At 42.5% G+C, this 16,111-nt stretch overlaps 3 protein-coding genes across 4 annotated transcripts; 2 read left to right on the plus strand and 1 right to left on the minus strand.

Moving 5' to 3' along the window:
* The first annotated feature begins 101 nt into the window (after positions 1-101).
* Positions 102-9,418, plus strand: LOC131131188 (uncharacterized). Its single transcript, XM_058075652.1, has 15 exons — positions 102-243; positions 2,292-2,410; positions 2,474-2,593; positions 2,656-2,775; positions 2,839-2,901; positions 2,964-3,077; positions 4,003-4,116; positions 4,256-4,422; positions 4,530-5,190; positions 5,255-5,397; positions 5,551-5,611; positions 5,712-5,920; positions 6,851-7,037; positions 7,106-7,201; positions 7,281-9,418. Exons 1-15 carry the CDS (start codon positions 201-203, stop codon positions 7,440-7,442), a joined length of 2,379 nt encoding a protein of 792 aa, XP_057931635.1. The 5' UTR covers positions 102-200; the 3' UTR covers positions 7,443-9,418.
* znf277 (zinc finger protein 277) lies at positions 8,115-14,232 on the minus strand. 2 transcript variants are annotated; one of them, XM_058075654.1, is made up of 12 exons: positions 14,143-14,232; positions 13,638-13,866; positions 13,476-13,564; positions 12,182-12,264; positions 12,018-12,109; positions 11,847-11,957; positions 11,640-11,772; positions 11,448-11,515; positions 10,018-10,114; positions 9,892-9,934; positions 9,644-9,818; positions 8,115-9,525 (listed from the first exon to the last, which is right to left on the minus strand). In XM_058075654.1, exons 1-12 carry the CDS (start codon positions 14,168-14,170, stop codon positions 9,390-9,392), a joined length of 1,284 nt encoding a protein of 427 aa, XP_057931637.1. In that variant the 5' UTR covers positions 14,171-14,232; the 3' UTR covers positions 8,115-9,389. The 2 variants fall into 2 exon arrangements, with proteins under 2 accessions (XP_057931637.1, XP_057931636.1); XM_058075653.1 differs by having other exon boundaries at positions 8,120-9,579.
* A 118-nt stretch (positions 14,233-14,350) lies between these two features.
* On the plus strand, positions 14,351-16,097 carry immp2l (inner mitochondrial membrane peptidase subunit 2). Its single transcript, XM_058075289.1, has 6 exons — positions 14,351-14,493; positions 14,888-15,028; positions 15,094-15,197; positions 15,289-15,354; positions 15,418-15,520; positions 15,593-16,097. The coding sequence occupies exons 1-6, from the start codon at positions 14,488-14,490 to the stop codon at positions 15,716-15,718; spliced, it is 546 nt and encodes a 181-aa protein (XP_057931272.1). The 5' UTR covers positions 14,351-14,487; the 3' UTR covers positions 15,719-16,097.
* Positions 16,098-16,111: the final 14 nt, after the last annotated feature.

The following is a 16,111-nucleotide window of genomic DNA, read 5'->3' on the forward strand; positions in this document are numbered from 1 at the left end:
ATGAATTGGATATTTTATCACTCACTCCCTAAATCTTAAGCAGTTTAATGAGATTCACTGAAAAACTTCACCGTGCTCTGGATTGCAGGAGGGGACAACCCAGAGGATTCATGTTTCTCCTAAAAGACAACGTACGGTGCTTACGGTAGCTCTTCTCATGAAGGTGAAGGCGGAGTAGTGTTCAAGACCCACTATAAATAATGATGATTTCTGACACTGGTGATGTAATAGTATGGACATCAGGTGAGTGAATATACTATTACTAACTTTGGGTCCAACTGATGATTTTCTCTACTTTACAGTATGCCTTCATCTCTCACCATTTTCAACATACAACCATTTCAAATACTATTAGCAAAACTGAATATTTTCTTTTAAAAATCATCTGGGTTCATTCAGACGTAGTGTTTGCTACATTTTTAGTATGCTGAAACTACACTGAAAAAAATGGCATTTAAGTTAAACTATGTAATGTCTGTGAACATAATTCCTCATGGCTCATAATAACACAGTTTAAAGTGGGATTCAAATGTTCTACTACTATTCAAGAGAGTATCAGACAAATAGATTTTTTGCTTCATTGACATAGTCAATTCATTTGGAGCTCTTAATACATGATGATATATATCAGCATTTATCTTTCTACATTAAATACAATAAAAAAATGGGCATATTTCAGAATTAGTTGTTAATGGTGATTAATCATGATTAATGCGTTAAAAATTGGCGATTAATCTGATTAAAAAATGTAAATCATTTGACAGCCCTACTTCTGACTGAAGCGTTTATGCTCCAGTAGTTATGAGGTATGAAAATCTTTTGGCACTTCATCAAAAGAGCATCTGAAAGATCCGCTGGGACTGTGGGTGTTTATGAGGGGGGTGGAGAACTCTGCTACACACACACACACACACCTACTTATACATACAGTATGTACACTGTATTTTTTGCAGGTTTGTCACGTAAATGTTTCAAATCATCAAACAAATGTAAATATTTGTCACAAAATACAGTTTTTAAATGAAGTTTTTTATGATTATGGGAGACAAAAAAAATCCAAAGCATGGCCCTTTGTGAATAAATGATTGCCCCCTTGGTAAAACATACTGTAAATGCAGCTCTATCAGTATGCAAAAGGTTAAAAAGCCATTTCTCAAGCTTTGGGACTCCACGCACAAACAGTGGTGATCCTTCCCAGGAGTAGCCAACCAACCAAAATGACCCCAAGAGTGCAGCAACAACTCTTTTAAGAAGGTCACAAAAGACCCCACAACAACATCATCCAAAGGACTGCAGGCTTCACTTGCCTTAGTTAAGGTCAGTGTTCATGACTCCACCATAAGAAAGACACTGATCAAAAAAGGCCCAGACCAAAAAACACTGCTCATCAAAAAGAACATCTCAACTTTAGTCTCAATTTTGCCAATTTTGATGCCCCCCCCCCCCCCCACACACCCACCCCCCCAAGACCTTTGAGAAAATACTAATGGTCCGGAACCATGAATTTTGCCGTCTACCACAACATCCTGAAGGAGAATCTCAGTTTTGCCAGAAACCATCTTGATGATATATATATATATATATATATATATATATATATATATATATATATATATATATATATATATATATATATATAAAATACCCTTTGGTCTGACAGGACAAAATTGTAACTTTTGGAAGGTGTGTCCCATAACATCTGTTGTAAAAGTAATGCCACATTTCAGAAAAAGAACATCATAACAGTAAAATATGGTGGTGGTAGTGTGATGGTCAGGGGTTGTAATAAATGGAATCATGAATTCTGCTGTCTAACCAACAAATTCTGAATGTCCGTCCGTCCGTTTGTGAGCTCAAGCTGAAACCAACTTGGGTTCTTCTGCAGGACAACAAAACACAAGAAACAAGAAAACAAGAAAACCAAAATGAAGACTTTGGACTATGATGGCGATGTCATTTTACCATCATCGAACATCTCTTTACCGTCATTTTGTGGTGAAAGCACCAAAGCCGCTGAACTGACATCTCACAAGATTTTCTGAAGACTCTTGTAATTATGATTTGTCTTTTGAGGCAGATTTTTCCAGAACATTTGCAGGAATTGAAAAACAAACAGTGTGGTATTTAAAGGAGTAATAAAGTTGCAAATGGTTGAAAGCACTGAGTCAGGCTGTTGGTGTGTTCTCAAAGCGGAAAGATTACACTTGGATTTCAGCTCAGGTGTCAAGTGTGTCAGGTTTCTGCTCATCTGTTCTCACCTGTGCGCCCCTTTCCTATGTCTTGTTTGGCAGGTGAGATGGGAAGCGGCGCGTCAACGGTTGATGGATCCCGTGTGGAGCGAGCGGAGGCCGTGCAGCCTGAGCCAGTCCGGGCCTTCACACCTGTAAACGAGAGTCCCGACACCCTGCAGGTAGCAACAAGAGGACTGATTGATTGATGGATTGATGACAGGGTGATCGTGATGTGTTGACAGGCTGATGAAGGAGCTCCGGACGCTGTGGACATCCTGTCTGTCACCACCGAAGACACTCACACTAAGGAAGACGAGCAGGAAGACGAGGCGCCACAAAGCGTCATGCAGCCAATTGTGACGGTGGGTAACGTTTATTTTGAAAGAGCAGCCAAAGCGGTGATTGACGGCGAGTTTCCAAACAGGAAGTGGCGGCAGAGGGAGAGGAAGTCTCTGTGAACTTTGAGAGTTTTCTTCACAACAACGGAACTCTATACAGCTGCTTCAACCATCATGGGAACAGAGTATACGTGGACGAGGCCCAGGTGAGGGAGTGACAGGCTGACATCATGGCGGAAGGTGTCTTGTGTTGACGCTTATTTTGACAGAACCTGCAGCCGTTTCCCAACGACTGGTACAACCTGGGACGCTTCATCACTGCCAACCATGAGGTGTGCATGTTTAGCATCACTAGTTATAACTGTATCGCTAACCAATACAGTACCCTCATCAGGTTGCCGCCCAGCCGCCGCCTCTCTCCAACAGCCAGCCGGCTGTGGCTGAGGACGACCGCACGGGAAGCATCTTCATCCAAGGCAAAGGAAGCGTCATGACATACATGTTTGAGGTGAGAGGTCACTTTTTTTTTAATTTTTATTTTAAATTTTATTTTTTTTACATATTCACTTGTCCAACTTAGTGGATGGTTTATGTTACTATGTTCAAATCAAATCAACTTTATTTGTATGGCACTTTTCCTGCAAAGACATGCAACACAAAGTGCTTTACAGTTATTAAAACATTCATTCATTCATTCATTTTCTACCGCTTTTTCCTCACGAGGGTCGCGGGGGGGGGTGCTGGAGCCTATCCCAGCTGTCTTCGGGCAAGAGGCGGGGTACACCCTGGACTGGTTGCCAGCTAATCACAGGGCACATATAGACAAACAACCATTCACACTCACATTCATACCTATGGATAATTTAGAGTCACCAATTAACCTAGCATGTTTTTGGAATGTGGGAGGAAACTGGAGTACCCGGAGAAAACCCACGCATGCACGGGGAGAACATGCAAACTCCACACAGAAATGGCCGAGGGTGGAATTGAACCCTGGTCTCCTAGCTGTGAGGTCTGTGCGCTAACCCCTCGACCGCCGTGCCGCCCTGTATTATTATTATTATTATTATTATTATTATTATTATTATTATTATTATTATTATTATTATTATTATTATTATTATTATAAGGAGAGGAGGATAGCTTTGTGTGCATACACTTGTAACGTTACACTCCCATTTCAACATCAACATCATACTAGCTTTGCATATTCGATGAATGTCTTTTTGATTGACAGTGAAAAGTGGGTGGGTTTCAAACTTCATACGCGTCAGGTGGGAGGCTTTTCTTTCATGCCGTCACGAAAAGACGAAATGAAGCAAACAAGCGAGGAAGATGATAGATTCTTCTCATGTTTGGGGCTCATAAACAAGCTCCCGGGACACATATTACTGTTAGAACGTCATTAAAACGTCGCTTATGTCGCCTCCCAGGAGAAAGTCAACGTGTGCAGGTTCTGGGATCCTCAGTCAGGCATCTGGCTTCTCCTGCCGCTGCAGTGGGAGATGAACGTGGACTTTGTCCAGAACAGAATTCAACGAGTCATGGTGAGGATGACGCCAGTGAGTCTTGCTATTTTCCATAAAAGTGCAGAAAAGCTGTGGTCTTTGTGTGGATTTTAAGGAACTCCACTGATAAAAGCCAGTAGAAGATTCTGGATGTGCCTGAAAGTGTTTGTCGTCTCAGTCCACCCTGCCAGGTTTGGTAGACCAGAAAGAAATCACGGCAGCACTGCGTCAGTGTAACTACGACGCAGAGGAGGTGGTCTCCGTGTACCTCACTATGTTTGGAGAGATCCTCCTGCAGCCTTCAGCTGGAGGAGATCGCGGTTACAGCGACCTCAACTCCTTCAGGTCAGAGAGTATGAGGTCCTTATGTTGTTATGTTGCATAAATCCTCCATGCTGGTCTATGAGCTGAATGCCATCCAAACATCTGAGAGTAGCACGTTGCTCCCTCAGAGCTCTCCTGGAGAGGGATCGGGTCATTGAGGACCTGAAGCAGCAGCTCCAGGCCAAGGACAAGGACATGGACAACCTATTCCAGAGGAACAGCTACCTGGCGAGAGAAGCCCACTACCTCAGTGACGTGGTCCAGCACCTCAATCACAAGGTAGCCGAGCTGGAGGCTGATCAGCAGGAAGCACGGGAGAAGATCCGCTCCCTTCAGAGCCGCCGAGCGCCCGCGGCCCCGCCCGCTAGAACCATCAGCAAACCAGTGGTGGATCCTGAGCGACTGCGGCAGGTTAGCCGACTGACCCGAGAGCTGAACGTGTCCAATAAGCAGCTAGGCTCCACAGTCCGTCAGGCGCTGAGCGACATGAAGAACCACGTTCAGCAGCTGAAGGATGTTCTCGGCAAGCTGGCTCAGGTGGAGCAGGAAGCGGCCTTGGAGGTGGAGGAGCTGCGTTCTCTCTACAGGAAGGAGGCGGTGGAGCGACGGAGCTTGTACAACAAGCTGTTGGAGCTGCAAGGAAACATTCGAGTGTTTTGCCGCTGCAGGAAAGGCTCCTCCTCCAGCTCATGTCTGGACAAAACCGATGAACAGGAAGTGGTGGTGGTCCAGAAGTCCAACAAGAAAAAGTTCCACTTTGACAAGGTCTACGCCCCCAGCAGCACCCAGGTAAGAAGTCACATGACCAATTTATTGATGAGTGATATTATGACTCACTTCCTGCTTCCTGCAGGAGGAAGTGTTTGCAGGAACTGTTCCACTTATCACTTCCTGCGCAGATGGATACAATGTGTGCATCCTGGCGTACGGTCAGACTGGCTCAGGCAAGACCTTCACCATGATGGGCACCAAGCAGAACCCTGGAGTCAACATCAGGTCCCTTCAAAACCAGACTCCATCACTGTTCATGTTCAAATAAGGAGGGTGTGCTGGTGGTTTTCATCAATACTTGATCTTGCAGTCAGGTCCAGTTTCCCGCAACGTTCTCATGTTACGAGGCGGTTCTGATGTCTGTGCTGTCCCTTTCAGGTCTATAAGGGAACTTCTACGTGTCTGTGCAGAGAAAGATAAAGTGTCCTACGTTCTGAAGGTACCACTTCCCCGTCATTATTATTATATTTTGGCTCTGTCTCCCTCTTGTGGTATTATGAGGCATTACACCCCATTGCAAATCACTCAAATTTGCTCAGATTTCCATGCTGGAGATTTACAATGACACTCTCAACGACCTTCTGGCCAAAAGTCCTGGCGCCGTCTTGGACATCCGAGTCCAGGGGAAGTCTGTTTCTGTCCCAGGACTGACCCAGGTGCAGGTGCGGACTGAGGCGGATATACTCAGCGTCATGGAGACGGGAGAGAAGAACAGAAAGATGGCCTCCACCAAGATGAACATACACAGGTTATTCACTTTATCACAACTCAGTTTACCTGGGGGCCACCGGAGCTAGGTTCTGGGTGAAGCCGGGCCGCATCAGGTTTTAAAAAAACCAACAAAACGCATTTATTAAAAACTGGGAAAAAAAATCAATAAAAAAACTATCTTCCATGCTTTTGCTTCTGCTATACCCTACACTTTTTCAGTACTTTGGTTCCGCTTTTCCACACCAAAATATCTGATAAAACATTCCACTGTTCTCAAATATCTTAATTTTTATTTTTCTATACACAAAATAAGATAAAAAAAATAAATAAACAAATTAAGAATAAAGACAATAAATCAATCAATCAGTAATAAATAAGTCAAATAATAATAAAACAGCAAATAAGAAAAACATAAGAAACCACATACAGTTGGTAGAGAATTTTTTTTTTCAGATTCAAATGTACAGTATTAACAGTTATTTAACCTTTAACATGAACATTAATGAAACTTAATCATTTGACCCAATTAGCAAGTTAGCATCGTCGTAACTTTAACAACATGTTTGATGAGATGCTTTATCTTGACGTGTATTTTCCCTTTTTATTCCAAATCATTTCCTGCATTTATTTGTACCCAGCGTCATAAGCCTTTAGCTTCATTGCTAATCTAAAGCAAAACAGGGCGGGGTAAGGGTAACAGTATGGGCGGGGCAAAATCATGTTAATTGTGTCCGGTGTGCACACAGCTTTAAGCTGTCATTTCAACATTAAACTTTTGGTATCAAGGTGGGGGCCTCAAACTAGTGTCTCGCGGGCCGCATTTGGCCCGCGGACCGCTAGTTTGAGACCCCTGCTTTATCATCCTCTGCTTGATTCTGTTTGTGTTTGCTGCCCTCAAGTGGCCAAGAGTAAACTCTCCAAACAAGAACTGGGACTTCAGTGCTCTTTATTCCGTCTTTCTCCACAGTTCCCGCTCTCACCTGCTGGTGGCTCTGGAGGTGGAGGGTTCGGATGAGGTGTCAGGCCTGACCACTCGAGGGACGCTAACCTTGGGTGACCTGGCCGGATCCGAGCGCATCTCCAGAACCGAGGCTGAGGGTCAGAGGCTGGTGGAGGCGGCTGCCATCAACAAGTCTTTGACGGCACTGGGACAGGTGATGGTCTCACACACACAGCGTTGATGTTCTTGCCTGGTTAAAGGTGACTGTGGTCTGTCTTCCAGGTGTTTGCCGCCCTCAAGTGTAACGCCCTTCACGTGCCCTTCAGGAACTGCAAACTCACCCACCTGCTGCAGCCCAGCCTCAGTGGAGACGCCAAGGTCAGCTCCACCTCCTGGTTCATCCCCACTATGTTTCTTCTCATGTTTTGTGATGTGAGCATTGTGGTTCCGTGTGCAGTGCTGCGTGTTTGTCAACGTGAGTCCGGACGCAAAGGATGTGGTGGAGACGCTGAGCACGCTCCACTTTGGTGCCGCCATCCGTCACGTCTCCTTGGGTAAAGCAACGCAGAACTTAGTATCGGCCAAAGGCAGCAAGACAGCAAAGTTAGCGACGCAATAGGAGAAGGTTTATGTTCTGCTAACTCCTCCGCGGTGATGTTCTTGTGGTGTGACTGCATTGGTTTATCATGTATTTCATCATCAAGTACTGTATGGGAGATATTTCATCATAGTTTTCACGATGATATTTGATTATAATAATAGTAACGTTCTGTGTTGCAAAGTTTTGTGGTTAGGCACGCCCATAAATTGACTAAAAATGTAATTTTTCCCCATAAACACAAAATTTGCTTGAGCACTAGTTGCAGTGTGTGCAGCAGAACAATACACTGTTTGCGTCTCATGAGGAGCTACAGGAAAGATAACCACTTATTAATTCACTTTTTGCTCTTCATGTTTATGACCTAGCAGACAGTTTGAAACAAAACAAAAGAAAAAAAGTGTCATTTAATGATGGGATTGAGTGTTTTTATTTCCTTTGTGTGTACAGTGTGAATGATTTAAGTGTTCATTTTGGTGAGAATACAACAGTCTAACTACATTTATAGATCAGAAGTGGAAACAGCATAACAGGTCCCCTTTAAACTATAATTAATAGGACAAAACATAAAAAAATATTATAAATAATATATTATAATAATAATATTATATTATAAGGTAAAATAATCCACCTATTTTTTGTGGCGTTTGTCCTCACTGGGGTAGCGGGGGAATTATGATGGAGGCTGAAAGTGGATGTAGTTGTAAAGTTTTATTTTAAAAAAGCAACAGCAGAAATTGAAAAAAAAATAAAAATATGAAGAATACAGTCGTCACTATCTCCGCTTGAGCTCTGTTTCTACCATTAGTAGAGCCCTGCAGACATGAAACAACACCCCTATATTTATCTTGACACTTATTACCCAATATAGTAGACATAATAATGGGCAATAAGCCATCTTAGCCATAACAATATAAGATGGTGGTGATAGTCAATAGTCAATAGATCAATACAATGTTACTGACACCTAGGGACCAGTGTAGAATATTACTATATTGCCACTGTTTTTTGTTAAGGAGCGACTCATGATGCATTTCAATTGCTTTTTGCATGCTACTAACATTCCCACACAAGCTGCTGTTGGCTACTCTTTACGCTGCTAACGTCACGTCTCAGGCCCCACTTCTTAAAGGCACACACACACACACACAAGTCGCAGTTGCTGTATTACACTTCATATCACATCTTCTAAATGCTTTACATTTTTGTTCATTTTACCATATATGTTTGAAAATGCTTAATTTCTAAAAAAAAATATATATATGTACATTTGTTTAAATATGCATTAAAAAGGCTCTATTTAACCACAAAAAAAACATTTATTATTTTTGGAAAAACAGCATGGGTGCCATGTTTGAATTGCAATTAAAGTTGTCAGTTTTGGAAAGTTTTGTTCTGGAAAAAGTTGTACTATGAGAAGAAAGTCACAATATAAGTCATAATTGTAAGAAGAAAATGCACAAGAACAAAGTTGATAGTCTAAATATCAAGATAAAAAAGCTGTAATTGAATGAAAATTGTTGTTAGATGAAAATAAACTAATATTAAGGCAAAAATAATATTTTTAGCATCATTTAACAAGTTGAAATGCTGTTTTTTTCTTGAAATATATACATCTTAGCATATGACAAAATATGAAAGTGGCCCTTTCATTCGCTGGAAAATGTTAGGACACCACTGAGTTACAGGATGTATTATGCCAATGTATTATGTTTTTTCATGAAACAACAAGTAATCTATTAAAAAAGGCAAAATATGATCTGACAAAGACATCCAATTAGGAGATATTTATTTATACATGTACTTATATTTATTATATTTGTATATTATTAGTATGGCTTTAAGGTCAGGCTGTTTCAGCAAGATGACGTCATAGGAAATGAAATTCCAATATTCAAGTTCAGTAAAGTGAAGGTCAAAGATCCAAAATGTCCAACATTGTGGTCCACACCAAGAAAGAAGAAGGTTCTAGTGTGAGGCAGTTGGGTTCTTGAGGAGCTGATTGAGGATGCTCTTTTGTTTCACAAGTCTCAGGTCCAAAATGTCCTCAGCGATGACGGGAACGTCCTCTTCTTGATTTGTTTCATCACTGTGATCGCCGTCGCTGTCAGATAGCGTGCACAGGAGGGCGTCATTCTCATAGGTGGGGAAGTAGTACCTAAGGAGGTTGGAGGACATCATACATAGAGACATTCAAAGGAATCAGCATGCATTGGACTCACTGTGGTTGGTTCCACACGGACACGGGCGGGAGCGTCATCACGTGACCGTTATCCACGATGTGACGCAGCACCTCGCCTCTGGACCGGAACTTGTCCTGGCAGGCGTAGCAGCGGTTCTGGTGGATCTGGCGGCGGATGAAGTTGACCAGTTTGACCTGCTGGTAGAACTTGAGGTCTGAGGAGGACAGGCACTGTGTTGACTGGTGGAAGACAAGTGCATTGTGGGTACTTGCTGAAGTCCTACTTACTGAGCTGAGTCCTCAGCTGATGGAGATCAAAGCTGTGAACTTCCTGAAAGAAAACGGGCCGTGAAGAACATTCTGATGAGTTCTATGCTCTTTAGGCGGACATGTGAGGAATTTCCTGATGGGTACCTTCATATGAGCATAGATCTGCTCCATGGTCTCAGACTGGTGATCGCAGAACAAACACACGGCCAAGACCGGATGAGACTGCCAGTCGGACCAGTCACTGCGAGACATGTGAACACGGTTTAGACGACATTAGGATTGGGAATGATAAACCGATGGGGCTGGATATCCGCTTTGACAAGCCGGAGATGCGGCCACATCGGTAGAAGCCTCCTGGATCGATAAGAATTAGCCATAAATCCTGAGATTGCCACATATCACCAAATGTGGCCCGCAGGACACTAGTTTGAGGCCCCCGCCTTGATATGAAAGTTTAATGTTAGTGCGGCCCGCGCAAGTTTGATATGGATGCTGTATGGTATCATGTACCCAGAAAAAATTATTACGTTTGATTAATGTTCATGTTAAAGGTTAAATAACTGTTAATAGTTATCCTCCCTATCCGTGTGGAAGTGGTAAGTTTTTGGCTATTTAAGTTTAAAGGAAATAACTTGAAGGCTATCGTTTAGGTGGCTAGCTCTCTAGTTTGCGAGTTAGCATGTGTCTCAAGACCCTGCAGTTGCGCAATATGTTGTAAATAAAAAGAGTATAAATGTGACTATAGTCGTGTTTTGTCATGTCTACAGGGCTCTAATAATGCTTTGTTCATTTTAATCTGAAAAAAATAATTTGTCTACCCACCAACTATATGTGGTTTCTTAAGTTTTTATTATTTGCTGTTTTATTATTATTATTATATTTATTTATTTATTACTGATTGATTGATTTTCTTTATTCTTGATTTGTTTATTTATTTTTCATCTTATTTTGTGTAGAAAAATAAAAATTAAGATATTTGAGAACAGTGGAATGTTTTATCAGAGCTTTTCTTGTAGAAAATTGGAACCAAAGCGATGTTTTTTAAATGTTTTTTTTTTTTGAAAACCTGATGCGGCCCAGTCTCACCCAGACCCGAGCTCCAGTGGCCCCCAAGTAAATTGAGTTTGAGACCCCTGATATAGCACATCATGACTGGTTCAAGACTCTTCATCCTTGTATTTAGCAAACATCAACTGCTTGTATTGTTTCTTGAATTGGCTCGTCATTGTTTGAGTTCCTTACTCAATCCATTCCATAGTTTGATTCCACATATTGAAATGCTATGGCTAGCATAACGTAGTCCTAGCATAGAAGTGTTTCAAATGTAATTCTTCCCTGAGATCATATTTCTCCTCTCTTGTAGAGAAGTATTGGATGACATTTTTAGATAATTGGTTGTTTTTAGCCTTATGCATTATTTTAGCTGTTTGAAGATGAACTATATCAGCAAGTTTAGCGACATTGTAGCAATCTAATTGATCATATTTTTTATGCATTGTGTAAAACTAAGACAGGACCAAAAAGGATTTTACATCCCGAGACACGTAAAATGAGCTCTTGGGACATGGACTCACTCGTCTTCATCATCCACCAGCTCGCGGTCGTCCTCGCTTTGTACTTCTGCCCAGGTCTTCCCCAGCTCCTGATTGGAGGAGGTCACATGATCAGTGTCTCAACGTTATGGCAGACAATATCATCAGTCTTTTTACTGTAAAAAACAACAAAAAAGTAAATAAAAAATAGAAATGATGAAGCAGTTCACTCACCAGATAGTTGATGACATAGAAGCGGTCGTACTGCTGGTTGTTGGCGTTGATGCGGCGGTGAGCTTTTTTCCTCATGTGATCCTTCAGCGTGGTTTTGTCCCTGAAGGTTTTCTCGCAGTACAAACACTGTAGACTTGACACACAAGCAAGATGTTTCAGATGAATAGAGAGCCATAAATGTAAGAAGCCGATGGCGTGGAAACGGACTTGTCCACTTTGCTCTGCAGCGTGTCCAGCAGTTCATCGCAGTAGACGATGTTGTCGGGCAGACCGATGCTGAATGAATGTTCTCTGGCCATGTGGTTGAGCAGAGATGACCTGAGATTGTCACACTGTGTCAGACTTTGATAAGACAATTCCCTACTTCCGCTGTCCAACCTGTTTCCGGTGAACTCGTCGTTGCAGAACATGCAGATGCGATGGAAGCTGCAGTCTTCTCGCTCCTTCTGCTGCTGTTCCAGCACCTCCTCCTGTGGATCGATCACACCCTCAGAGAAATACCACAGAAGCCTAAAAAAAATATATAACTTCATAATTCTTACCAGTCGTTTCTGTTGGAGCTTCTCTCGAAGGGCTCGGTCCTCTGGAAGGACGTCGCACAGCAGGAAGTAGTGCTCCTGTTGCTCTGGAGGTCAGGTCATCGAACATTTAGAGGAGGATGCGCACACACACACACACATGTTGAAATACTCTCTAGCTTAAAGGGGACCTATGATGCTACACATGATAACCCACACAGACAGCTTTCTAGATCTTCCAGAATCAAGCATTTCTGTGGATTTCCAAAGCGGTCTATTTTAATTTATTCTTTCGACAGCCCGCTCACTGCGTTGCCAAAGACTTCCGGACTATGCCCCCGTTTTAATTGTTGATGGTATAGGAGTTGATAATACATGAAAATGTGGTCAGGAGCTACTGGTAGTTTTTTGCGGGGTTACCTGTGTTAAAAAAAAGCTCATGAATAGAATAAAATAGAATACATTTCAATACATATTGTATTTATATAATTTTCTCTGCACAAACAGTGGCGTGAAAAAATGTCCTCTTATTTGTTTGGCATGTTTGTCACACTTAAATGTTTCACGGCGGTCGAGTGGTTAGTGCGCAAACCTCACAGCTCGGAGACCCGGGTTCAATTCCACCCTCGGCCTCCACACCCTCTATGTGGAGTTTGCATGTTCTCCCCGTGCATGCGTGGGTTTTCTCCGGGTACTCCGGTTTCCTCCCACATTCCAAAAACATGCTAGGTTAATTGGCAACTCCAAATTGTCCATAGGTATGAATGTGAGTGTGAATGGTTGTTTGTCTATATGTGCCCTGTGATTGGCTGGCGACCAGTCCAGGGTGTACCCCGCCTCTCGCCCAAAGACAGCTGGCATAGGCTCCAGCACCCCCCACGACCCAAAACCACAAAAAGACATTTTTGGAAAAACAGCATGGGTGCCATGTTTGAATCGCAATTAAAGATAAGATAAGATATGCCTTTATTCGTCCCTCAGTGGGGAAATTTGCAATACATAAAGTTGGCAGTTTTGGAAAATTTTGTTCTGGAAAAAGTTATACTATGAGAAGAAAGTCACAATATAAGTCATAATTACGAGAAGAAAATGTACAAGAAGAAAGTTGATAGTTGGGGGGAAAAACAGTTGTAATTTCACAAGAATTAAGTCTAAATATCAAGATAAAAAAGCTGTAATTGAATTTTCCTCGTAAGGAAAAAGCAGTAGAAAATGAATGAATGAATGAAATGTTTCAGATCACCAAAGAAATGTAAATATTAGTCAGTGACGACGCTGACTATAAAAGCAGAAGATCAAACGTAACAATCAAACTCACCGACAGGCCCGGTGGAATTGGTCTTGATCACGCTACAGAAATCGGTGATGGGCTGCTCCAAAAATCTACCTTTCCAGTACACCAGGTACCTGCAGACAGTAAACAACAAGAACAACTAAATATGCTATGTTAAAATCAAATATGTCACAATATGTTAGTTACTTTGGGAGGTCGGCAATGAGTTTGACGTCAGCAATGACCAACTTGTGCTCCAGCAAAAGGTGTTTGAGAAAGGCGTCCTTCTTCGCCACAGGAAGAGACTCTGAGCAGAAGAGACACACCAGCATCTCTCTGCTAGGCCACTGTGGACCAGGACAATGTGGACTGGGGACATCAGGACCAGCCTCCGGTCGCTCTGGGAAACATAGCGGCTCCAGAATGTGGTCCAGACCTGAGCAACAACTGAAGTGTGAACACCCATATTTGCACACTAAATCTTACAGTCATACAACATATATTTAAACTGATGGAGACACGTGTCTCTTTACACATGTTTACACTCTAAATAGCTAGCTTGTCAACATTAGCAGTAGACGTAACAGTTCCAGCAGGAGACTCCGAAGCGTTTTATACGGTCACTATTATTATCATTATCATTTGTGATCAAACCATTTCAAACAAACAAAATAACTTCGTTAAATCTTCGAAAAAAAACACTTCAGCATACCATCTTCAGCATCGTCGCTGGTAGCCATTTTGGCGTCACGTGATCACAACAGCTCCGAATTGGCCAATCAGACGCAGCAAACAGCATACGACACTCGTGTGTACTTCATGATGCATCACTGCGTGGCAGGTGGTGTAACCAAAATATAAATAGAGTTTAAGTAATCTAATCGCTGACGTAGATTTTGTAGTATGGTCTAGCTATGTGCCCCATTTCACGATTTTAGAGTCATGTTCCAAAATACGTATGAACGTCGGCTGTGAGAAATATCTGATTTCCTAGTTGCATAAAACTAACCACGAGGATCGGGGAGTGACGTAGAGAGCAAAAGGAAGTTGAGCGCATATGGTGGTAGGTGTTACCATAGCAGTTTATGCTAGCTCTCCGAGTTTGTTCCAAATTAACATTATTGGGTAAAATAATAATGAAATAAAATTACTAATAGGCAATTCAGAATGTGTCGCTGGATTATTTGGTGTTTGTTTCGCTTTTGTTAGTTAATGTGTTTCGTTAACTTGTCGCTAGTAGTGAGCGGTGAATGGACGCTAGTGACCTTTGACACTTCTGAGTGTTTTGTGCAAAGCAATTTGAACTTGAATTAGGAATTGGTTTTCGGGTTTTCAAATAGCGTATGGGCATGTCAGTGCCTGCACGTTGTCATTTAATGTGATGCAGCTAATATCTATCGTTTTCTTGTGTTTTCCTTTACGTGCTAGTCTCAGGTTCCTTGTCACTTCCCGTCCAGGTGAGCATGGCCAAGCAGGCCACAGCTGGGCGCCGCTACCTGCGTTTCTTTGTGAGTGGCTTCTTTGTAGCTGTCCCCGTCACAGTGACCTTTCTGGACCGCTTGGCCTATGTGGCTAGGGTGGAGGGGGCGTCCATGCAGGTGAGACCTTCACTGACTTACAGGAAGCTGGGGTGAAAAAATAAAACATATCTATGCATGTGTAGCCTTTTTTGAACCCTGAAGGAACATCAGAGGGCGACGTGGTCCTCCTGAACCGCTGGAGTGTAAGGAACTATGAGGTGCAGAGAGGTGACATTGTGTCCGTCATGTGAGTGGAATCACTTGTTAGTTGTTCACACACAAGAAACCAGCCCTTTCATGGATGCTAATGTAAAAGTGTACTTCTTGTATCACTTCAGGTCACCTAGGAACCCTCAACAAAAGATCATCAAGCGGGTCATTGGTCTGGAGGGAGACTTCATCAGGTGGTTATTATAAAAACGCTGTTCTATCCGTCATGAGCTCTTGTGACATCTTCTTTCCTGTAGGACACTGGGTTACAAGAAGCGATACGTGCGGGTTCCTGATGGACACCTCTGGATTGAGGGGGACCATCACGGTCACAGTATGGACAGCAACACTTTTGGCCCGGTAACCACACACACACAATCATAAATACAACCAAAACCAGTGAATAAAATCATGCTTTTGCATTTTTGCCAGGTGTCACTGGGGTTGCTTCATGGTCGGGCGTCTCATATCATCTGGCCTCCTCGCCGCTGGCAGCGCATCCAAGCAGACCTCCCACCAAACCGGGGACCACTGTACACTGATGAAGACGTGGAGTGAACAAGACGGTTATAGATATTTAGTCATAATTACTATGACTGCCCCCTGCTAGTGGAACAGATGCCAACGAGTAGCTGTACAATAATACGTTAAGTAAATGTACTCCTCGATGCTTTAAGAGCTGGTCAGTGAGGTAGATGCGATCCAATCGGAATGGATGTGAGGTCGCGGGATCGAGCCCCGTCAGTGTGCGATTTTAGACCATAAAAAATCCATCCATCCATTTTCTATGCCGCTTGTTCTCACTAGAGTAGCGGGGGTATGCTGGAGCCTACCATATAAAATCATAAGTGTATCTTATATTTTATTATCAGTATTACTCAGTGTTGAACGTTGAACTGAGCGCAACATAGTTGTAAATAAAGGACTTGAACGTGAACTTGTTCAGATTGT

This window comes from Doryrhamphus excisus, chromosome 6 (assembly GCF_030265055.1).
Source record: "Doryrhamphus excisus isolate RoL2022-K1 chromosome 6, RoL_Dexc_1.0, whole genome shotgun sequence".
Taxonomy (NCBI): domain Eukaryota; kingdom Metazoa; phylum Chordata; class Actinopteri; order Syngnathiformes; family Syngnathidae; genus Doryrhamphus; species Doryrhamphus excisus.